This window comes from Muntiacus reevesi, chromosome 7 (assembly GCF_963930625.1).
Source record: "Muntiacus reevesi chromosome 7, mMunRee1.1, whole genome shotgun sequence".
Classification (NCBI taxonomy): domain Eukaryota; kingdom Metazoa; phylum Chordata; class Mammalia; order Artiodactyla; family Cervidae; genus Muntiacus; species Muntiacus reevesi.
The window spans coordinates 28,961,347-28,985,571 of record NC_089255.1 but is presented as its reverse complement, the minus strand read 5'-3'; the positions used below and the strand labels follow the sequence as shown (position 1 = coordinate 28,985,571).

Sequence of the window (24,225 nt, the reverse complement as noted above, 5' to 3'; positions counted from 1 at the left end):
CACCTTCCTCAAATTTTGATATGTTTCTCGAATGTTGATCTATGATGCTGAATAGAGTTGTACCAAATGCCCTAGAAATGAGAGGACAGAGGCCTGGGAAAGGAGCAGTGGATGAGGGAAGAAGACAAAAATCCGAGTTGAACCCACTGCCACCAAAAATATAGGCATACCATATAAAGATGAGTGTACCGAATACACCACCAAATGGGCACAGAATGTTTCCATTCAGGGAGGAGCTCTGTAAGCCAACCATGGCTGGCCCTGATGAAGTCGTACGGCTCTGACTTCCCCATTTCTCACTCAACATGCGCTGAGCTGCTGATGGGGTTGTTAGGAGGACATCACCATTGGTTAACAGAAATCACCTCACTTATGCCCCCCACTTGGGTGGTCAAAGGATTTAAAGCAACTGGCAAAAGTACTAGTGAAGAATAAGGAAGCAAAGTAACTTCACAGCTAGCAAAATACAACTAGTAAGGGCTAAGCTGGGACTTGAACCTCTATACCTTGGGTTCCTAACCATTCAGCTATTCCAACTGTATCGTGGAGACTCCTTGTGATCAGTATTGCCAGTGAGACTGTGGAGGAAGTTTCCCTTCATGGCTAGGAAGACACACTAGTCTCCTAGTTTCTATCCTAGGGAGAGCAGTCAGGGGACCAGTCAGCAGTCTGGTTCTGGGTTTTGCTATCCATTTGAGAAGTGATCTTAGGTAGGCTGTATCTTTCTGCATCTCAGTTTTACCAATTATCAATAGAGGCTACTCCCTGCCCCTTTCTTTAACAAGGATAAGGAACTGGTGAGGGTAAAATGCTTCAACAAGTTCAGGAGAAGGGTACTTTGAGATGAAGGGGATCCCGGCGTGAGGTGCGATGGAGAAGGGTGTGAAATGGCAAGTGACTACACTTGGTTTATCGGGAAAGGACCGTGTTTGAATTTGCTGGCAGAGCACAAAGCCCGGTTTCGCTCCTTACTCTGCCGTCTCCTGTGTCCTTTCTTACCAAGTGGAATCCTGGGATGGGAACTGAGAATATGTATACTACTCATCCCTCTGAGTTTTATCCCTTAGATTTAGGCCCACTCCTGGGTGCACCTCAGTTATAATGAAAAGTCTTGAGGTTGTGATGAAAAATGCATCTCACCAGACTAGCTGTGGGGTTGATTTTCTTTGTCTCCACTTTCTTCTCTGCTGTTAACTTGCTGACTGATTCCTGAGCCATCTTCAATCTGAAATCAAAACAGGGAGTGGGGAGGAGAGAGGAGGAAAAGAAAAGAGGAGAAAAAAAGGAAAGAAGAAAGAGGTCAGGTTAAACAGAAATCCAAATGTTGTTGAATTAATCAGTGAGCAGTCTGCAATACAGGGGTGGCTTTTCAGGGCTTTTCATTCCATTCAGACTCTGTGAGGGTATCTCCGCTGGGGTATCAAAACTGATCTTCCTCCACTGACCGAGAAGCTCACTGAGATCTGCCCGGGAAATCAGTGCTTTAGTGACCAAGGTAAGAGCTTCTGATCTGTGGAATACTGGATGGACTCCCTGCACTCTTAGGGCACACCCCAAGGCTATCTGGCCTGTGAGCCACTCAGCAGACAGGATAAAGACAATCTGAAAAACCAAAATTTTGGAGAAACATACAAAACTGCAAATACTAAAATCCACCAGAGAGTTCCCTGGCTGTCCAGTGGTTAGGACTTGGTGCTTTCACTGTCAGGGGCTCTGGTTCAATCCCTGGTTGGAGAACTGAGATCCTGCAAGCCTTGCAGCACAGAAAAAAACAATAAAAAATATCCACCAGTTCACATCAAGAAAATCAAAAGACAACGTACAGAATGGGGAAAATATTTGTAAATCATGTATCTGATAAAGGACTTACATTCAGATTACATGGATAGCCTACAAACTCAAATAAAAAGACAAATCACTCAACTTAAAAAACAGGCAAAATACTTGACTAGACATTTCTCCAAAGACAGACAGATGGCTCACAAGCACAAGAAAAGATGCTCAACATCATCACTCAGAGAAATACAAAGCAAAACCACAAGGAGATACCACTCCTAGCCCCTAGGGATGGATAGAATTAAAAAGAAAGACAATAACAAGCGTTGGAGATGAGGATGTGAAGAAATCAGAATCCTTATACACTGCTGATGGAACTAGAGAATGGTACAGTCACTTTGGAAAACAGTTTGGCAGCTTTTCAAAATGTTAAACATAGTTAGCATATGACCCAGCAATCCTACTACTTGGCATATAAATATATGTATATCCAAGTAAATGAAAATATTTGTCTATAAAAAATATACATATGAATTTTTATAGCAGCATTATTTAAAATTATTTAAAACAGCCAAAGTAGAAACAGTCCAAATTTGCATCAGCTGATAAATGAATAAACAAATGGTAGTATATTAACACAACAGAATATTTTAAGGAATGAAGTCTTGGACCATATTAAGGAATGAACTGCTGAATGAAAGCTACATCATGGATGAACGTAAAAAAATCCATTTCATTAAAATAAATGAAAGAAGCCAGCTACAAAAACCCACATACTATATGATCCCATTTATATTCAATGTCCAGAGTAGGCAAATAAAAGAAACATAGAGTAGCAATGCCAGGGGCTGGGGGCAGTGGAGAAGTGGGAGTGACTGCTAATGAATAAGGGGTTTTCTCCTAAAACTACGTATCAGTGATGATTGCAGATGATTGTGAATATATGGAAAACCACTGAACTGAATACTTTTAAAGGGATAAATTTTACAGCATGTGAATCATATCTCAATAAAGTTGTTATAAAAAACCCAGTTCCATAACATGACATTATTTTTTACTCAGTTTATCAATTCAACGAGGCAGTATTTCTCAACCATCGGATTGGAAAATCTAACAGTCAGAGAATGTCAACTGACATTGAGGACCATAATGGGTGATAGGAACCCAAAACATGTATGAGGGTGTGTGAATGTATACAGCAAGCTTTGGCAGCATCAAGTGAAACTGAACACATACATACCCTATGAGCGATCAATTCCTCTTCTAGGGATATATCCAAAAGAAAATGTTATAATTAGACACAGGGCTTTCATTGTTGCAATATATGCAATAATGAAAAACTGAAAACAATCTAACAATTCTCAGGTTCAGGAGGATACAGGATAGATGATAAGAGCAAGCAGTAACAGCTGACATTTACAGGGTGCGTACTCTATGCTAGGTACCCTTCTACCCGCTTTATTTGAATTAAGCCATTTAATTCTCCCAACAGCCCTGTGAGATAGAAACTTTCCCTGTTTGCATTTTATAGGTCTTAAGCACCGTGTTGTCGTGTGTGTGCTCAGTCGTGTCCAACTCTTTGTGACCCCATGGACCGTAGCCCATCAGGATCCTCTGGCCATGGAATTCTGCAGGCACGAATACTGGAGTGAGTTGCCACTGCCTACTCCAGGGGATCTTCCCGACCCAGGGACTGAATTGGAGTCTCTGCATCTCCTGCATTGGCAGGCAGATTCTTTACCACTGAGCCATCTGGAAAACCCAAGCACAGTGCAGTGATGCTTATATATTATATTCATTAAACAGAATACGGTAAAACTGTGAAAATGAATAAACTAAATCTGTGAACCAAAATTGTGGATGTCAGAAACATGATACTGAAAGAGTGACAAATTCTGCAGGGTGACAGAGTGAAGAGGCCATCTAGCCTAGTGGTGAAGTGCTCAGCTCCAGAGCCTGACTGCGGGATTAATTCTCAGCCCCAGTACTTATCAGCTGTGTGACCCTGGGCAAGTGACCTCTCTGTGCACCTAGAAAAGGAGATAACAACAGTGTGGGCTATGCTGGGTCACTGAAAGGACTGAGAAAGTGCTGCTCCAGGCAGAGTGTAATCACTCAACATATGTTCACTGCTATTGCTACAGTGTGTGCGTTATGCTACCTTGTCTATATGTTGGGGAGTAGTGCCCAGGAAAGACTGATCACAGATGCCTGCACCTGTATGCAAACATCTATTTATACTTATATGCAGACTGGAAAGAGACTAATTTCATGATAGAGGTTATCGCTAGAAAGATGGAAGAAGAGAATGACTTTGGCTGGTAGTATGTCTAAAGGAGAAGAGGGTGGCAGAGGATGAGATGGTTGGATGGCATCACTGCCTCAATGGACATAAGTCTGAGGAAACTTCTAGAGAGACTGAAGGACAGGGAAGCCTGGCCTGCTGCAGTCCATGGGGTTGCAAAGAGTCAGACACAACTTAGCGACTGAACAACAACAACAAATGTCAAATAAATTTCATTTTTATCCACAATATTTCATTTTCAATTATAAAATCCCAAAGAATATGTGGCAAAATGTTAACAATTTTAGGTGGTGGGAATATGGGTGTGTTGTGTTATCTTTAACATGTTTACTTAAAAATTTCTTCAAAAATGTTTTATGTTTTTGAATGTCTTTGTTTTAAATGTCTGTGTTTTAAAAATGTCTTCAAATCAAAGACATAAAAAAATGAACATGCTTTTTTTCAGGGCCTCAAATCTGAATCTTTTACTCATTACTAATCCCATACTTGCTTAATACTGAAGTGGCTGAGCGCCTTAGCTCGTTACTTCATTTTGCACAATTTGTTTGAAATACACACTTCATAATCCAATCTCCCTGCCCACATGCACAAGTTAGTCCAATGAATTCAACATGCTGACTTGTGCATCAGAAAAGAAAAATGAGACAAAGATGAGCAATGATTTATGTAACCCAAGAAATGCATATGCAGAGCTGCTGTGAGAACAAGCTTTGGCATAGGTCTGACATATATACCACACTGCCTACTAAACTTTTCTGCTTGTAGCAATAACTGTCACCATACCCACATAAGAAAAGAATGCACTAGAAGGATCAAATCCTGTTCAGACTGCATTGGAGACCAATCAGTAAGGGATCTGCAAACAAGATGAGGCCATGGTTTGTAGCATCTTCTTTCCTTGGTTTTCTCCAGCAAGATTTGTTTTCACCAAGAGCACCTATTGTTCATCCTTTAATCCCAATTCCAATGGAATCACTTGGAATTACTATTCCTCCTGCAGCTCCCTAACTTTTAGGGAATTTGAGGGTTATCTTTTGCTTAAGTAGTTCCTTTTCACCTTAGAATTCTGATCTCTTCTTCCAGAATCGGTCTTCTACCATGATCCAGGCTCAGCATTGCCTCCCCCGATTCCCATACTTCTTAGTAGTTCTGCAATCACTTTCCATGTTCTGTCAGTATCCAGGGGGGATGGTGATTGGAAAAGGGGAGTTAAGTAAACCAGGAGATAACCTAAGGTCCTGTCCCCACTACTAACCATTTCCTATTGCTCTGTGACTGTTCTGTAGACTGAGGTTCTCATGCACACCCCACGTTTCCGAGGATAATTTCTATCTTGGTGATTCTATCTTGCTATTCTCTAAAGATTCTCATTCTCATTATGATGTCTCCCTTTCAGAGGGCACTCTAAAAACTCAGAAAGGACTGAGAAGAATCAAACCTTGGTGCAAAGTAGATTCAGGATCAGTGAGGCTTGATTTTAACTCCAACTCTGCCAGTTATTAGACAACTTGGAGTGAGTTAATCAACTTTAAGTTTCTGTATATATATACATATGTATCATGTGTGTGTGTGTGTGTGTGTGTGTGTGTGTGTGTGTGTGTGTGTGTGTCTATGTTAGCTGCTCAGTGATGTCCGACTCCTCGACCCCATGGACTGTAGCCCACTGGGCTCCTCTGTCCATAGAATTCTCCAGGCAAGAATACTGGAGTGCATAGCCATTCCCTTCTCCAGGGGATCTTCCTGACTCAGGGATCAAACCTGGGTATTGTGCATTGAAGGCAGATTCTTTACAGCCTTAGCCACACAGGGAAGCCCCCAAACAAACAAAAAAACTACAATCATATATACATAACATTAATTACATGGTGTTTCTGTGAGGATTAAATTAATTAACATATCTAGATCAAACTGTCAACATCCGTTGGATCATAGAAAAAACAAGGGAATTCCAGAAAAACTTCTGCTTCATTGACTATGCTAAAGCCTTTGTCTGTGTGGATCACAACAAACTGTGGAAAATTCTTAAAGAGATGGGAATACCAAACCACTTTATCTGCCTCATGAGAAACCTGTATGCAGGACAAGAATTAACAGTTAGAACTGGACATGGAACAATGGACTGTTTCAAAGTCATGAAAGGAGTACGCCAAGGCTACATATCATCACCCTGCTTATTTAACTTATATGTACAGTACATCATGCAAAATACCCAGCTGGATGAACCACAAGCTGGAATCAAGATTTCCAGGAGAAATATCAATAACCTCAGATATGCAGATGATACCACTCTAACGGCAGAAAGTGAAGAGTAACAAAAGAGCCTCTTGATGAAGGTGAAAGAGGAGAATGAAAAATTGGCTTAAAACTCAACATTTAAAAAGCTAAGATCATGACTTCCAGTCCTATCACTTCATGGAAAATAGATGGGGAAAAAAATGGAAACAGCAATAGACTTTATTTTTTGGCACTCCAAAATCACTGCAGGCAGTGACTGCAGCCATGAAATTAAAAGACGCTTGCTCCGTGGAAGAAAAGCTATGAAAAACCTAGATAGTGTATTAAAAAGCAGAGACATCACTTTGCTTACAAAGGTCCATATAGTCAAAGCTATGGTTTTTCCAATAGTCATGTATGGATGAGGGTTGGGCCATAAAGAAGGCTGAGTGCCAAAGAATTGTTGCTTCTGAACTGTGGTGTTAACTGAGAAGACTCTTGAGAGTCCTTGGGATTGCAAGGAGATCCAATCAGTTAATCCTAAAGGAAATCACTCCTGAATATTCATTGGAAGGACTGATGCTGAAGCTGAAGCATCTTGATGCCACTTGATGCAAAGAGCCAACTCACTGGAAAAGACCCTGATGCTAGGAAAGACCGAGGGCAGGAGGAGAAGGGGACAAAAGAGGATGAGATGGTTGGATGGCATCACTGACTCAATGGACATGAATTTGAGTAAACTCTGGGAGTTGGTGATGGACGGGGAGGTCTGGCGTGATGCAGTCCATGGGATTGCAAAGAGTCGGACATGACTGAGCCACTGAAATGAACTGAACACCTAATAAAGGATAGCCATTAAGGAATCTTCCCTCACAGAGATAAAGGAACTCCTGAAGAATGCATGACAATAGTTTCTGACTATAAATAGTACTAATGGAGCTGCTAGTTAAATATTATCTTGCAATAATATTATTTACATGTGTTCTGAAAGCAAACCAAATCAACTAATGCTATTATCCAGAGATTCAGCAAACCAAGGAACTCAATTCAACTTTTTCTGATCTGAACACAGATTTTAAAAGTCATAATGAGAAGCTATACTTTGATGCAGGCATGACATACATTTCTCAACCAAATAAATCAGTTCAGTTCAGTCTCTCAGTTGTCTCTGACTTTTTGTGATCCCATGAACTGCAGCACGCCAGGCTTCCCTGTCCATCATCAACTCCCAGAGCTTACTCAAACTCAACTCCATCCAGTCAGTGATGCCATCCAACCATCTCATCCTCTGTTGCTCCCTTCTCCTCCCACCTTCAATCTTTCCCAGCATCAGGGTCTTTTCCAATGAGTCAGCTCTTTGCCTCAGGTGGTCAAAGGACTGGAGTTTCAGCTTCACCATCAGTCCTTTCAATGAATATTCAGTGTTGATCTCCTTTAGGATGGACTGGTTTGATCTCCTTGCAGTTGAAGGGACTCTTCAAGAGTCTTCTCCAACACCACAGTTCAAAAGCACCAATTCTTTTGTGCTCTGCTTTCTTTATAATCCCACTCTCACATCCACACATGATTATTGGAAAAATCATAGCTTAGACTTAGACAGACCTTTGTTGGCAATGCCTCTGCTTTTTAATATGCTGTCTTGGTTGGTCATAACTAATCTTCCAAGGAGCAAGGGTCTTTTAATTTCATGGCTGCAGTCACCATCTGCAGTGATTTTAGAACCCAAGAAAATAAAGTCTGTTACTGTTTCCTTTGTTTCCCCATCTATTAGCCATGAAGTGATGGGACTAGAAGCCATGATCATAGTTTTCTGAATGTTGAGTTTTAAGCCAACTTTTTCACTCTCCTCTTTCACTTTAATCAAGAGGCTCTTTAGTTCCTCTTTGCTTTCTGCCATAAGGGTAGTGTCATTTGAATATCTGAAGTTACTCTTATTTCTCATGGCAATCTTGATTCCAGCTTGGGCTTCATTCAGTCTGGCATTTCGCATGATGCACTCTGCATGTAAGTTAAATAAGCAGGGTGACAGATGCATTCCTTTCCTGATTTGGAACCAGTCTGTTGTTCCATGTACAGTTGTAACTGTTGCTTCTTAACCTGCATACAGATTTCTCAGGAGGCAGGTCAGGTGGTCTGGTATTCCCATCTCTTGAAGAATTTTCCACAGTTTGTTTTGATCCACACAGTCAAAGGCTTTGGTGTAGTCAATAAAGCAGAAGTAGATATTTTTCTGGAACTTTCTTGCTTTTTTGATGATCCAACGGATGTTGGCAATTTGATCTCTGGTTCCTCTGGCTTTTCTAAACCCAGCTTGAACATCTGGAAGTTCATGGTTCACGTACTGTTGAAGCCTGGCTTGGAGAATTTTGAGCATTACTTTGCTAGCCTGTGAGATGAGTGCAACTGTGCAGTAGTTTGAGCATTCTTTAGCATTGCCTTTCTTAGGGATTGGAATGAAAACTGACCTTTTCCAGATAAGTAAATAAGAAACTATTTCAACTTCAAAAGAAGATTGAATCTATTTCCTCACAATTTCTCCAAGTTTCTTTGATGTAAGTATCATAAATAAAATTTACATTTCAAATTATAGAATTTATGAGTAAATATATTTTTTCACGTTAACCCTGTTTTTCTCATAACCAAAATAACACTTGTTCCTTACAGGAAAATTCTATATTTATACATGGAAGGATTACATTTTCAAATTATACTACATAATTAAAAGTATAAAGAAAAAGCAAGACTTACTGGCCATTTAAATACTTTTCTGGGAATGTAATTAAGACACAATGGGACAGTTACGGAAAATTATCACATACAAATCTCTCAGCTAGAGAGTAAGATACATGAGGGCAGAGATGGTGGCTATCATTTTTATTGCTGTGTTCCTAGCCCTTGATACAGTAGCTGGCACACATTTACATGCCATAAAGAGACCTACAGAAAAAATTTTTTAAAAATCCTTTACTTCCTTAAAATACTGCTCACCTGAATTTTTTAAAATGCTGAGTCCTCGAGGCTGTCTGGGCACACACATACACGGTTGCATGGGGCTTCTTCATTTAATGCACTCCCACCGCTTCTTGAGATTCCCAGTTTTTGAACAAGGAGCTCCGTAAATTATAAGGTTGGTCCTCTCTAAGACTTTCTTGGACATTTAAGGTTATTTTATTAATAAAACGGAATGTTTTCCAATCCTTTTTTTCCATGGCACATTTATTACATAAAGAAAGAAATCTGGTTGGATAAAGTTCATACCTCCCGTCAAGGTTAATTTATTTCACTGTGTTGCAATCATGTTATGCACCTGTTTTTTACACAATACGAGAGCTTCTCAAAAGCAGGGGATAGGACTTCACCTTCTTTCCTTCACATTTTGCACTGTAAAATGGCATATAGTATGTGACCATAAAGCTGAGTTAATGAATTAATAAATAATTAGAAGTCATTAACCTCCAAACTGTAAAAACTTAGGTCTCAAGAATGGTTATGCAGAAAATATTCAAGCCCATTCCGGTGCATGAAAATATAAAGTCACCTTCTCTCACCATAACATCACCAATGCTCAATGCTCAAAGACACCACCCTTATGGCAAAAAGCAAAGAGGAACTAAAGAGCCTCTTGATGAAAGTGAAAGAGGAGCTGGCTTAAAACTTAAAATCAAAAAATGAAGATCATGGCATCGGTACCATCACTTCATGGCAAACAGATGGGAAAACAATGGAATAGTGACAGATTTTATTTTCTTGGGCTCCAAAATCACTGCAGATGGTGACTACAGCCATAAAATTAAAAGACGCTTGTCCTTGGAAGAAAAGCTATGACCACCTAGACAGGATATTAAAGAGCAGGGACATTATTTTGCTGACAAAGGACTGTATAGTCAAAGCTATATTTTTTTTCCAGTAGTCATGTATGGATGTGAGAGTTGGACCATAAAGAAGACTGAGCACTGAAGATCTGATGCTTCTGAACTGTGGTGTTGGAGAAGACTCTTGAAGAGTCCCTTGGACTGCAAGGAGATCCAACCAGTCCATCCTAAAGGAGATTAGTCCTGAATATTCATTGCAAGGACTGATGCTGAAGCTAAAGCTCCAATACTTTGACCACTTGATGCAAAGAACTGACTCACTGGAAAAAACTCTGATGCTGGGAAAGATAGAAGATAGGAGAAGGGGACAACAGAGGAGGAGATGGTTGGATGGCATCACTGACTCAATGGACATGAGTTTGAGCCAGCTCTGGGAGTTGGTGATGTACAGGGAATCCTGTGTGCTGCAGTCAATGGATTCGCAGAGTCGGACATGACTGAGTGACTAAACAACAACAACAATGCTCAAAGCCAATCCTGCAAAATACAGACCATCAAGTTCTCATGAGAGTCTCTAAATATCCTTACCATAGAGGGCAATGTTCATGGTGGAGGGCAAGGCTATTTGTCAATAGTTTGTGTATCATATGATATGAAACTTACACATGCATGCTAAGAGACACTTAAAAATTCTGACCAGCTAGCTATGTTACATATATTGTCATAACAGAGCATATAGGCAGGTCTTAAAAACCACCTTGACCTGAAAAGAGATTGATTTTTTTTTTTTTTTTATAACTGGTTGATCAGTCAGTTGGCCAGTTAAGTCTGTCTGTCTCTCAAAAATGTCCTTTAAAAACTGGTCAAAGTGTCCTGTACCTGCTGAAGAAGGGACAGCAGCTGCTGTCATTGATCACACTAGGTTCACTCAACATCGGTGTTCTGGTAGTCACGTGGGAAGAAATTGAAGAGAAGAGGCCGGCAGTGTGATTGGCCAAGGGGGATTTAAACGAATGCAAATTCAGTTTCCATCAACTCCAGGAGGTTTAAACAAATGTGAGCTAGTGTGGGTAATGCAGAGACTTCAAACAGAATCCAAAGTTCTGGCCTCCCCTAGAAAACTAGAAGGCACGGTAACAGTGAGTGGCCTTTGTCTGAGACCACAGCTCAGTCTGCAACACCTGCCATCACTGCCCGACGCTGTGAGGTGCCGCCAGCCACCAGCTTGTTTGCACATACCTGGCACACTTCAGTCATTTTTGCTGCCTGCCTGGATTCTCTAAGCTTCCAAGTTTTGGTCAGAAACTTGCTGGAAGGCTACTGTGATTGAGAGCACAGGGGTGAGGGCCTAGATTACTAAAATAGTCTTTGAAATTATCTAGTTCCCTCCGATGCATCCTACTGATGAAAATGATATCAATGAATAACACATCACTCTAAGAATGGCATCTCCCTTCTCAAAAAAGTCTCAGTGACTTCCAGTCAACCACAGCCAGCGTAGCAAAGGTTTCCTGTAAAGAGCCAGAGAGTCAATATTTTAGACTTTGTGAAACATAGCGTCTCTGGGACTACTCAACTCTGCTGTTGTAGCATGAAAGGAGCCCTACAATGATGTGACTGAACGGCAGTGCAATGCTGCGTTCTAAGAAATTTATTTACAAAAGCTGGCTGTGCAGTGGATTTGGCCCACAGGCAGGAGCTTGCTGATGCTTTAACTATAGCACGTTGCTGCTGTTGTTTAGTTACTAAGTCAGCTCTTTTGCGACCCCATGGACTGATGTCTGTCAGGCTCCTCTGTCCATGGAATTCTCACGTGAAGAATACTGGAGTGGGTTGCCATCTCCTTCTCCAGGGATCAAACTTGCATCTCCTGCATTGGCAGGTGGAGTCTTTATCACTGAGCCACCAGGGAAGCCAGAACTACAGTATAGGATCCAGAAAATTCCTTACTCTGGCACTCAATGCTCCCCCTGTTTTAAGTGTAGTTTACCGGTCTATCTTACCTTTTCAGACCCAGATCTAGTTTAATACTACCCTTGGGCAAATCACTTAACCCTTTAGAGCCTCAATTTCCTCATCTGTTAAAAGTGGAAATAGGGACTTCCCTGGAGGGCCAGTGGTTAAGACTCAGGGCTTCCACTGCAGGGGGTGCAGTTTTGATCCCTGGTTGGGAAACTAAGACCTAGCTAGCCAAAAAAAACCCTTTTTTTTTCAAGTGGAAATAATATCACACCTAAAGAGCATAACTGCTATGAAAACTGAAGAAACATATTATCTGTGATTACTTATCAAGCATCCTTTCCTTCACTTCACTCCATGTGTTCCTGTCCTGGTCAAACTCCTCACTCTTCTTTGTACCAAGGCTCTTCTCTCCCCTGCATCTTGCTCTGACTGTTCCCTCAATGACTTTTTTACTCAATTCCATGTGTTCAAATTCTTCCCATTCTTCTCATCCCAGCTTAAGTGCCAGCGTCATGAAAGCTTCCTTCATCTCTCTTAGTCATAAGTAATTGCTCTTTTCTCAAGCAAAAGGGCACTTTGCCCCTCTCTTAAGGCACTTAGGAACTTTTCCTCTTAGGACTGTAGAGGTGTCTTATTTCCCTTAAACTACTGGAACCACTTGAGGACAGCCATTATGCCTTCTGCATATCTGACTGTCCTCCCTGATCCCACACTTAGCACTGTGCTATACACCAGTCAGTTGTTAGCAAATGTCTATGTGACAAATGACTTGCACTGACAATTTTTACCCCCTTCCTTAAACAAGCATAAATGTTTAGTAAATACCCAGAAGTTGTAGAAAAATTATTTTCTGCATTTGGCGTTGGGGGGAAAAAATAACACGTAAAAGCATTTAAAAATCTAGCTCTAGTAAATCTTGAGTCCTACGTATGGAAAAGGAAAGGATGCTCAAGGCCACCCAAATGTGCTAAATATTTACACATATCAGATTATGTACACATTCCAGGATTCCTGAAAGTATCCACACTGCTTTGTCCCCAAGGAGACTGAGGCTCCGTGAGGTGATACAACTTTTCCCAAGTCTGGAATCCGCCTCTCTCACTTAACGAAGTAAGAACTTTTTTGCATTCAGTCAAAGAACTGGGTAGACAATTTCTAACCTCCTCGGCTCCACTGCTCATGGACTTATTTTTGGCTCTGGCCTAGATCTTGGTTCTATTTTTTGTTTCTTCTCTAAATATTTACTCTAGACTATCACACACAGTTGCTTATGATTACTCATAGAAGAATACCTAGACTTGATTTCAAAGATCACATCTCATACCCTCTAAAAAAAAAATCTGAAATATAGGGAGAAAAACATAGAAACAAGTTAGAGAAAGAAAAGAACTACTTTGAATTTACAAATGCTTTAGTAAAATTGATTTTTGAAAACCTTTTCTTCCTTCTTGTTAAAATGTATCTCTAGAGACTTATTGAGGGCCCCAGTAAATTTCAGTTGCTGTCAAAGGTTACTGGGGAAAGACAAGAATATGAGCAGGGCGGTGACATGTGTCCTCTGACAGTCCTGCTCAGTCTTTATTCCATAGATATAATTCACAACCTTGGATAGTTGGGGAGGGAATTCTGCTTCTACTCCTTGGTTGCAGAGGAAATTCTGCTTCTCTGTAGAAAGCTCCAAGAAAATATTATTCCCATCCTCAATGAAAAGATCTGGATAATGGACAAAATCACACTTTTTCTTTAACCCATCAGAAAGCTGGGATCACAAGGCAGTTGAGGGAACTGCATTCCAAAGAGTGATATGTCTTTCCATTCAAGGGCTCAGATTCTCCACACTACAGCCTCCTTTTCTGGAAGATCTTAAAACTGGGCATACTTTGGAGTTTCTACAGGCTAGATGTGTATTCCTGCAGCTGAATGAGACCAACTCAGAACCCAGATTTCTGTGAGACTGAAGATGTCTTTATTCTTTTGACATCTAACTTTTCACTGGTTCACAATGTACAAGGCAGAATATACTAAAATCATCCTGAACTTTATAATAACAGATGTGCCTTCATTGGGATTGGGCATACTAGCAAACCAAGAAGTAAATGAGATACAGGAGATGGGGTAGAGTGTTAGGCTGTTTCGTACTCCGTGTCACTAATGGAATAACCAACGACTTAGAGCAGCGTTCTCAAACTGTCTTCCAAAATACCTTAAAACTCAGCAAAGGTGCCTGAGGAAAAGAAGGAAGCGTTAAGGATTCTCTTAACCTCAGCATCTGCAAGACTACTTCAACCAGAAAAGTTAAATTTTATTTGTTTAATATATTGAGGTTCCATGAATGTTTTCATTTGTATTTTAAAAAAAAAAAGCTCTTAAAAAAATAAAAAGTTGGAAAACCCTAATGTATGGAACTCAGTGGAACCCACTGAATCTCCTGGGAGAAGGAGAAAAAAACGACCTTCTTGTCCAGGAGAACGAGAGTCAAGAGAAGTCTTCTTCTTAAAGAACTGTCCAGGGATCTCTGGGAGATAAAGAGCTGATTAAGAAGACAAGCCCTTTCAGAAGAATGATTCTTCTGACAGCCATAGTCACCAGATTCCAGCTTTGAGGCTTTAATAAAATATCAAAGCTTTAAAAATCAAAACACAGCCTGTTCTGCACTCTCCTCTGCTTGATACTTTCCAGAAACGTTCTAAGCCTGGAAGATCAACAGCCTCTGACAAAGACTTACAGACAGGCATTGTGGGGACAGATTCAGAGGAGCTGAAATGTGGGAAAATTAAGTGCCCATGGGAGCATCCACTTACTTCCCTGTAATAAAGACATTACATTTCATTATGATTCATTTTCTTCGTGTTTTTGTGCTGGAAATTTTAATTGATCTTCCTGATTTCAGCCCTATTCTACTTTTCCATTTCTGCTTACTTCCTTTGCTCTTAATACCTTAGACTGGAGATGAAATGAATCTAATTGATTATACCCTAAGATTCCTTCCAATTTAATTGACTGCAACTAACATTTTCTTTGGGTCATCTGTACTTTCCTGTTTCCTTTCTTTCCCATTACAAATAACTGTCTGAATTGTAACAAGACTGTCAGCCTATTAACCTCTGAATAACTCTTATGTATAAGCCTAGGCTGTATTTTTAAATTAAAAAGTCACACAGGCAACTCACTGCTGTCTGGACACAATTGATCTCAAATCATAGCTCAGGCTGAAATCTACAATCTAAAGAGTAGGGTTAATTCAGCACTTAAAAATGAGTAAATGTCCTGGAAAAGGCAAAACCATGGAGACAATAAAAAGATGAGTGGCTGCAGGGCAAGAAGGAGATCTGAATAGACAAAGCACAGAGGAGTTTTAGCACAGTGAAAAATACTCTGTATGATATCAGATGTTATAATAGATTATATTACTACACACTTTGTCAAAACTCAGAAAATGGACAACACTACCAGTGAACCCTAAAGTAAAAACTATGGACTTTGGGTAATTATGGTATATCAATATATTCATCTTTGGTTAAAAAAAAAAAAAGTGTCATTATGATGAGTGACGTTGACAATGGAGGAGGCTATGCATGTGTGTGGACGGAGGCTATACAGGAAATCTCTGTAGGAAATCCATCTACCTCTCAATTTTGTTGTAAACCTAGAACTGCTCAAAAAAAATTTAAAAAAAGAAAAAAAACAGGTAGATGACTCCCACAAATTACCATTCTGTTTTAAACACTTGTTGGTGTGATTTGTTAGAAATTCTCTAAATGATGATGATGAATTCATTTCAGCAAGTAGAAAACAGATAATCTGGTTATATTAGCAGGACATACTTGTTAATAACTCATTCAACTCTTGTAATGCTAACAATGGGACTGAGGAAATGACGCAGGATTACAGGAGTACAGTTTTACTTATAGTGCCGCTAGCTTCAAAGAAGAAGCTCTGTTATCCATCCAGGATGGTGTGACCTAGAAACATTAACCACTGCATGACTCACACCATCTACACATGCTCACTGAAGATTTTCAAAGTCAATGGCTGTGGGAACACGGGTGGATGAAGGCAAAGGAAAGAGCAGCATTACAGGAACATAGTTCATGAAATGCATGTTGGTAAAAGCATGAAATCTGACCAGCTGTAATGTAAACCTGTTTAAAGAAAACTTGATATCACTCATCACTAGAGAGGTCAAAATAGTCTAGAAAGGGGGCACAGCAGGCTCTGAGCGCCAGTATGTGTAGTAACGGGTGTCTGAGTCAGCGAGCTGCTGTGAATAACACCCAAGGTCCCCGAAAGACAGGATAAGAAAAGCTAAAGATCCAAACAACTATGTCACTAGGCTTATCCTAAACTTCAAAAACATGTGAACCAGAATCTACCAAGTATGAGAGCTCTTCATTCTGGTGGCTATTCTGAAATACACAGAAGAACATGATCAGCAGAGGGACGTGAGAAAAAGACGCCCTTGTCTGTGGCCTCGTAAATTCCAGCATGGACCTCTCTGAAGGGTGGATACGGCTTTTGTGGGATGGAAAAGGTATTGACACCTACTGAAGATCATGCTTCTAAATAAATGTCTTGCCAGTCTGGCTTCCCAGGGTGGGTTGGCCTTACCAGCCATTATTAGGGACACCTTCTTCCATAAGTAAAGTGCTATTATAATAAGGTGCTATTTTTACATCTTCCCTTTAGGAGAAAAAAACAAGAGACACTGTATAAGAAGCTGCAGAGATGAAATACCAACAGATTATTCACTCCCCTGCCATGATCTCCTTGCAGTCTTGAACTAAGTAGCATCAGGTCAAGGAGCAAAGAATACTATTCAAAGAGACTTTGGAGAAGCCTGGGAGTGGCTTGATTGCTTAAGAAAGTTCAGTTGTACATAGTTTCCGGTACTTTAGATGGAGAAGGCTGAGGTATTTTCCTCATTAGGATTCCCTGCAGCATAGATGGTATTAACATCATAGGGGTTGTTTTTAACGTGCTTTTAGAAGGTGTTGCTATGTCAGGGTATCCTTCCAATCACTGCCTAGTAGCCTGGACATTAGAAGGAAGGTATGGGCACTCTGTGAAATTTCTCTACATCTTTTGACACTCCTCAAGTGTCCATAGGTACTGTCCTCAGTTCACTGAGTCAGGACATTTCTCCACACCAGGGTGGGGGTAAGAGGGCAAAGGTCCAGCTTGGGTTCTAAATAATAAGGGCAGGAGATCCGCGCAGGGGCTGTAGGAACTGCCCTTATTTCTATCTGCCTTGAGAACACTCCTTCATGAAGTGTGTTTCTGAATTCTTGATAAAACTACTACACAGAGATACTAGTTATGAAAGCCAATGAAATAAAGTCACTCTTTATTGTCAGTAAAGAACCAAAAATACAATATATGTATAACTGAACCACACTCCACCTAAAACTAACATGATATTGTAAATCAACTATACTTCAATTAAAAAAAAAAACCTACAACACAAAGATTAAACTCATCATCTCCTCAATGTAAACAGACATTTCTCCCTCACTGCAGCAGCTGATGGGAACATCATGAACTCGTCTATGTGGAATGTTTCCAAAGGGTAAGAAAATAAAACCCCAAGAAGACAGCCATAGACAATATGAAATAATGGGTAGCCTCAAAATCATTTATCTCAGGCAGGCCAGCAGGGCTACAGACTTGGGATAGACGCACACTCTTCTATGCTTATTCCCTCTTCAGAGTCTGACCCTTGACCTTGACTAACCCTTCTATCCACATGGCCCCCAGGCCAGTCTCACCAGCAGTCATGGTAAGACAGACCAGCTGGAAAGTAAGGCAGGTCTTAGACTTAAAAGACAGCTCCTTACACATCAGAATCTAGCCTCTCAGTGATTCCATGATAAATTAGCCCATCACTTCCACTTCCTACATTTGACAACTTTCTCTACCTCATTCCTAAGATATTTTTCTATATACAATGAAGGAAGTCCGCCTAGACACTGCATTTCACCAGCTTACACAATCAGTCACTTGATAGCTTTTGTGGGTTATCACTAGTAGTACCCAAACAAACTCTGACTTCAAATGATTAATTGCAGAACAAAGGCCGCTTCCGTTTGCAGAGTGTCTCCCCCCAAGACACAGGGGAGTGGAAGTAGGGGGGTCCTGGACTTGCAATGGAATGCAATGATCAGTTAAAGCCAATCACTCTGCACTTGGTAGACGAAACACCCTGAGCCGCCTGGGCGATTTAGGTGCAGAGTGAAAGGTAACAGCATTGTGTTTCCCTGTCCAGGGAGAGGCGTCTGGGAGACAGCTTGGAAACTCAAGCCGGCCCTGGGACATAAATCCGCAAGTTTAATGGCAATGCACTGCTAGTCCTTGGAAGACTTTTCCAATCCTGATAATGAAGACATGCACGTGCTTGTAGATGTCCCCCTCCTCCTTTGGTTTTGAAACCTCTACCACCAACTGAGTCTCACCAAAAACTGGAACTGATCAGAGCCTGTTTGCAGGGGTGACTAAAACAAAAAGGGGAGGAAGCAGGGGAGATTGGGTGGAGCAGGCAGTCTTTCTGGCGCCCCTCAAATTATATACCCAGGCAGCCCCCCATTCCATCCATTCTCTGCCCAAGGCAGGAGCTGTCAGGAGTCCCACAGATAAGCAATTTAGAAATATTCTAGCTGAATGAAGGAGACTTACTTTGGGTTTCCATTGCTGTCTGCCAAGCTAGGGAAATAGAGTGTGGACAGATGCTCTCAAAGGTTCTTATGTGAGCTCTAAAGAGGTCTGAGGCTTGGCACAGCCATGAATCCTAAAGATCTTCACTTCCTTTTTTTTTTTTTTTCCTACTTTTTTTTTTTTTTTTAAGACAAATTGAAAGTAATACAGTCAAGAACAGAGAAGGTGATTGTTTTACCCCACTAACTAGTCTTTCTTGTTTTGAACATGTCTATCCTCTTTAACCAAGCTATAAAGATTTTAGATACCTGAGCAAAAGCAACCCATATGGGATATGTTTGGGGAATTCTACCACCTAAGTCTAAATAAATAAGATCTCTCATCTATCAGCAGTAGGCAGCAAATTTTGTAATCAATTTCAACATGCCAAACGAAAACACAGTGATTGTTTATTTGTTCAACAAATATTAATTGAGCACTCACTATGTATGAGGGAATAGAAGATGCCAGAGAGAGAACAAATAAGTATGGAGGCATTGCTCTTGTCTTCTCTGTGTGTTAGTCACTCAGTCGTGTCTGACTCTTTGTGACCCCATAGACTGTGGCCTGCCAGGCTCCCCTGTCCACGGAATTCTCCAGGCAAGAATACTGGAGTGGATTGCCATTCCCTTCTCCATTGTCTTCTAGGGCTTATGATTTATTTGAGGGGAAAATGTCTATAACAAAATGAATGGAAAAGAAATCACTAATACCAAAATTAAAGAGACAGAAACCATCTCTTTCCTCCCTCCCAAATTCTGGAGGAAAGATAGCTCACAGAAATCAGAGAGAACTTTATGAAGGAGGCATTAAGTGATCACCAGGTTAAATTCTTTCAGAATAGGAAGCTTCAGAGCACTTAAGGAATAGATACTTTAAAAGTATGTGCTTAAATCAAGCTGATTAAGTGGTAAACGTTTATGTTAGGGGATTGGTTGAACATAGTGAGACTCCCTGGGAATGTGAACAACTTCTTCCCATCTCCAAAGCTGATCTGATAGATTTCATCTGGGGATGAAGCCAAGGCATTTACTGAAGCAACCAAACACAAATTGTGTTCTTGCTCGTCCTCTCTATGAGGAGCTTTCTAAAAGGGCGAGTCCCTAGGTTCTACCCCTCTGCGATTCTGATTTGGTAGATCTGACAAAGCTCTCCAGGTGATTTAGAAGACCTGCCAAATTTGGAAGTGACTGATATCCAGCATTCCCATACAGGCTTCTGAATCTCTTCTACAACTTTTGCAGAGGGTGGCCCTTTTGATGGCTAACCATCTTCCCAAAGTGCCCCCTAGCCCCCTCATTTTTCCTAGGAATTCACTTCCTCCTCCACACTCACCCTGCCCAGGATCCTTAATGCTCACTCAGCATCATTTTGTACTATGTTGAAAAGTCCTTTCTCTATCAATAAACAATTATCAGGCTCTACACTGGAGATGTACCATAGAAGATATGACAAGGAATGGGCTTATATCCTAAAGGTGGACAAAGACATGTAAAGTGCCACAATAACACATTGGAATGAATTAAGTGCTAAAGCATAGTAAGAAAAACATGCTATCTGATACCAGAGGAAGGTGTAATTCTTTTATTTAGGGGAGAGGCATTGGAGGTAGCCCACACAATGAGAGAACAAGGGAAGGATGTGCAGATGTGAGAAACGCTGAGTCAACATCCTGAGTGAGGGAGATGAGGATATGGGAAATGAGGCTGGAAAATAGGCTAAGGTAAGTTTTTGGACGCTCATACTCTAAGTTGGGAGAAATATGGAATTATTGAAAGAGCTCAAGCTTTAGTTGTCACATAAGACCTAGGTTCTTATCCCCATCCTGTACCTTAGGAGTGAAACTGTGATGCTGGCAATTCATTTACTCTCTCCTCTGCTTAGTTGTACAACAGTAATACACCTTTTCAGGGCTGTTGTAAGGCTCTCAAAGTTAATAAATATAAGAACAAGTCAAGACTGATTTTCTTCCTTTTATTTCAGAACAGAATATGCTTAAATAGGAGTACGTTTAAGGAAACAGATGCGAAGTCAACATTGGTAATCAGCTATAACCCAATACAAAAAGTTAAAAGTGTATATATGTTACAGCTAAGTATAAATAAAAAGAAATAGATGTGATCTAACTTCTGTTTTAAAAAGATAACTGGATACAATATTAAGTGCCAGTGAAGAGGAGATAGAAAAACTATAGGCAGAGAGAAGAGTAGGAGGATGTAGCAGTAATCCAGGGAGACATAAGGTCCTGAACTAGGGCAAAGTCACTGAGAAAGCAGAGTGAAAAAGCAGCCACTAAGGAGGCAAAGCTGAGAAGCTTGCAATGAGTGGAAAGTGAATCTTGTAGCATTAATATGATTCCAGTTTCCAGCCTGCCACTGACTAGTGGGAGGAGGAGAGGGAAATGAATTTGTTCCCTAACCAAAGGAAGTTAGGGAGCCTCAGAGGAGTAGGAATACTGAATCGCAGATGAAGGCTGGGCAGCCTGTGGGAATGCTCAGTGTGAAGTAGGAGATTTCAGTCCAAGGCTTAGAACTAAGAGGTTGCTTCTGGGTAGGAGGACTGGGCAAAGAGGTGTTCAATGAAGTTGTGAGAATTACTGGGATTAACTCGGGACAGAGTACAAAGAAGAAAAGAGGAACAGAGATCCGAACCCTGGGGAAGAGCCACGCTTAAGGAACAGAAGAAAAAGAGGAGCTGATGAAGGAGATGGAAGAGGGATGGTCACTTTGCAGAAGGAGCCCCAGAATACCATCAGAGCACCTTCAAGATGGAAGAAACTAGCATCAGTGTCAAAAGCTAGTAATGGAGAGAAGTCAGATGCTTGATTCTGCAAATGAGAAAGGGGGCAAAGTCTGCCAATGGTCTCAACATTCATTTCTCCTGCTCTCTTTAGTAACAGAAATCAGGGCTTCCCCAGTGGTTCAGGCAGTAAAGAATCTGCCTGCAATGTGGGAGACCTGGGATTGATCCCTGGGTTGGGAAGAGTCCCTGGAGAAGGAAATGGCAACCCACTCCAGTATTCTTGTGTGGAGAATTCCATGGACAGAGAAGCCTGGTGGGCCTCAGCCCAAGGGGTCACAAAGAGTCAGACATGACTGAGTGACTAGCACTCATCAGTCTTTAGTTGGGCCCTGGCTCCTAGAAAAACCTGCCTTACCTGGTCTCCCTTGCATAGAGCTGTGAGACTGAGTTCTGCCTAGTGAAATATGCATACCTTTCAGGCCACACCCTTTAAAGGAAAGGGTGTGCCAGCCCCTTTCCATGGACAGGAACTCAGAGCTGGTGGACATCATGTGAGCCGTTGGCCTTGCGAATAAGGACCACACCTAATGATGGTGGTCACAAAAGTAAAGGAATCTGGATGCGGGATTTCTAAACAATTTACACTCAGATTGTTATGCAAAAGTAAAATTTACTTTGGTCTTTGTTATGGCAGCAGAGCCTTCATCCTTACTGACACAGAAAGGAGAGTGTTATGGAAAAGGAAGTGCAGAGATGAATATAAACTCTTCTTTTAAGAAGCTGGAAGGAACAGGAAATAGATAATTTCCAGAGGCAATAGGATCAAAAGAGGTGTTTTAGTTTTTGAGAATCAATGATCCCATAACTTTTACCATTAAAAAATCTACTATCTCCTCTCCTTATTCATGACATATTTTTAACTTTGCATAGGGGTTTTAATGTTTTAGCTTGGGAAATAAGCAGGCTTAATTCTCTGTGATCAGGATAATCACACATTCTGTTTATAAGTTAACTTGTTGGGACCTATGCTGCTGCTGCTGCTGCTGCTACGTCACTACAGTTGTGTCTGACTCTGCAACCCTATGGACTGTAGCCCACATTTACCATTTGTGTATTTGTACAGAACCGTTCACACTTGACTTAGGAAAATTCAAAGTTATGCCAATCAACTAGGGGGTGATTATTTGTATTATTAAAGGGGTCCTTTAAAATATGAAGTTTCTTAGCAGTTGTATATATACGTGTTCGGTCACTTGGTTGTGTCTGAGTCTTTGCCACCCCATGACCCCCTGTAGCCTGCCAGGCTCCACTGTCCATGGCATTTTCTAGGCAAGAATATTGGAGTGGACTGCCATTTCCTTCTCCAGGGGATCTTCCCAACCCAGGGATTGAACCCGGGTCTCCTGCACTGCAGGCAGATTCTTTACCACTACGTCACCTGGGAAGCCCTTTCATAGCAGTTAAGTGCATATAAATCATTTAACCACATAACAGAAGGCTGGGGAAAAGAAAGTTAACTTGTTAGACATTACTGTAATGATCATGATTCAATAAATAAAAATTTTAGTTTGTGGAACTTTTTCCAGGAATAACTTTATCATATAAAGGGAGGAATTCTTGTAATGTCTACACTGCAATCAACAGCTTCTTTGTGGGTTGAGTGACGGCCACTCCAAGTCCCCAGCTCCTGGTCCTAAAGTGACCTGAGCAGTGGGGCCCTGAGAACAGCTCTGGGATAACCCCACAACAGCTCTGAACCATCTGCTGTCAAGGGTATGGCAGTTGCATAATTAACCATAATTGCTGCAACTAGTACACTTAAAACAAAAACTCTGTTGTTATTTAGCTGAACTTAAAACACCCCAACTAATAGTCCATTCCCCCATGGTGTAAATTATAGTTATGTATATAACAAAATGTCTTATTTGCATTTCATATAAAATTTACCAAACTCCTTATTCACTCATTACTCAGCCATTATGGGTTTTTAAATGGTACTTTTAAAGTTTGACTTGGCTCAGGGTTGAATTATTTGTCAAGACTTTATTCCTGGAGTCATGACTCCCCTGGGACTTCTTTACCTTTAGCAAATTCATAGCTCATTTTGTGGGTAGCAGTGGTTTGTAGCCTCTATATGTGCATGTGTGGGCATATGTAGGGAGCAGTCTTAACATATCCTAGAGAGTAGGAAACTTCATAAGGAAGAGTTGTATATGCCAGAGTAATTAAACAGGAAAAAAGAAAAAAAGCAGAAAGTAAGTAAAGAATAGTCAGTGAAGGTAGCAGCAAAAATTAAGTTACCTCCTTGCCACTATGCATATGGTTCCGATAACCCATTGATTTAATAAGTGGAAGAAATGTGTGTTACAAAAATTCATTGAATGTTTGCATGTCAAGAGACACAAATACAAAAGTGAATGAAAAGGTAAAACTGAACCAAAGCTGCTTCTGAGAATAAAAATCTTGATGAACTTTCATAAACCAGCAAATGCAATGTTGGATGCAGATAAGCAGAGGAAAATTTTTTGTGTGTATACTTTTAATGAAAAAAACGTGGTCTTCAAGACCAACCTTAGTATTTTAGGGGAAGAGCTGGGGCTGTGAGCCAAGGTAGCTGTTGACAGTTACTAAGGCCAAGAGGACAGTGGAAACTCTGCCTGTCTCCAAAGCTCTCCCCAGCTCACCACCACACCTTGGCTTGAAATATATTTTGGTCTAGTCCCCTAT

General features: G+C 40.8%; 1 protein-coding gene across 2 annotated transcripts in view; it reads right to left on the bottom strand.

Annotated features, from left to right (window-relative positions):
• FMN1 (formin 1) overlaps positions 1–24,225 on the bottom strand; it is a 432,532-nt gene that overhangs the window by 8,591 nt on the left and 399,716 nt on the right. For both annotated transcript variants that reach the window (XM_065940546.1, XM_065940547.1), the window contains one exon: positions 1,141–1,225. In XM_065940546.1, coding sequence (XP_065796618.1) covers positions 1,141–1,225 — 85 coding nt within the window. The remainder of the gene's footprint in view (positions 1–1,140; positions 1,226–24,225) is intronic.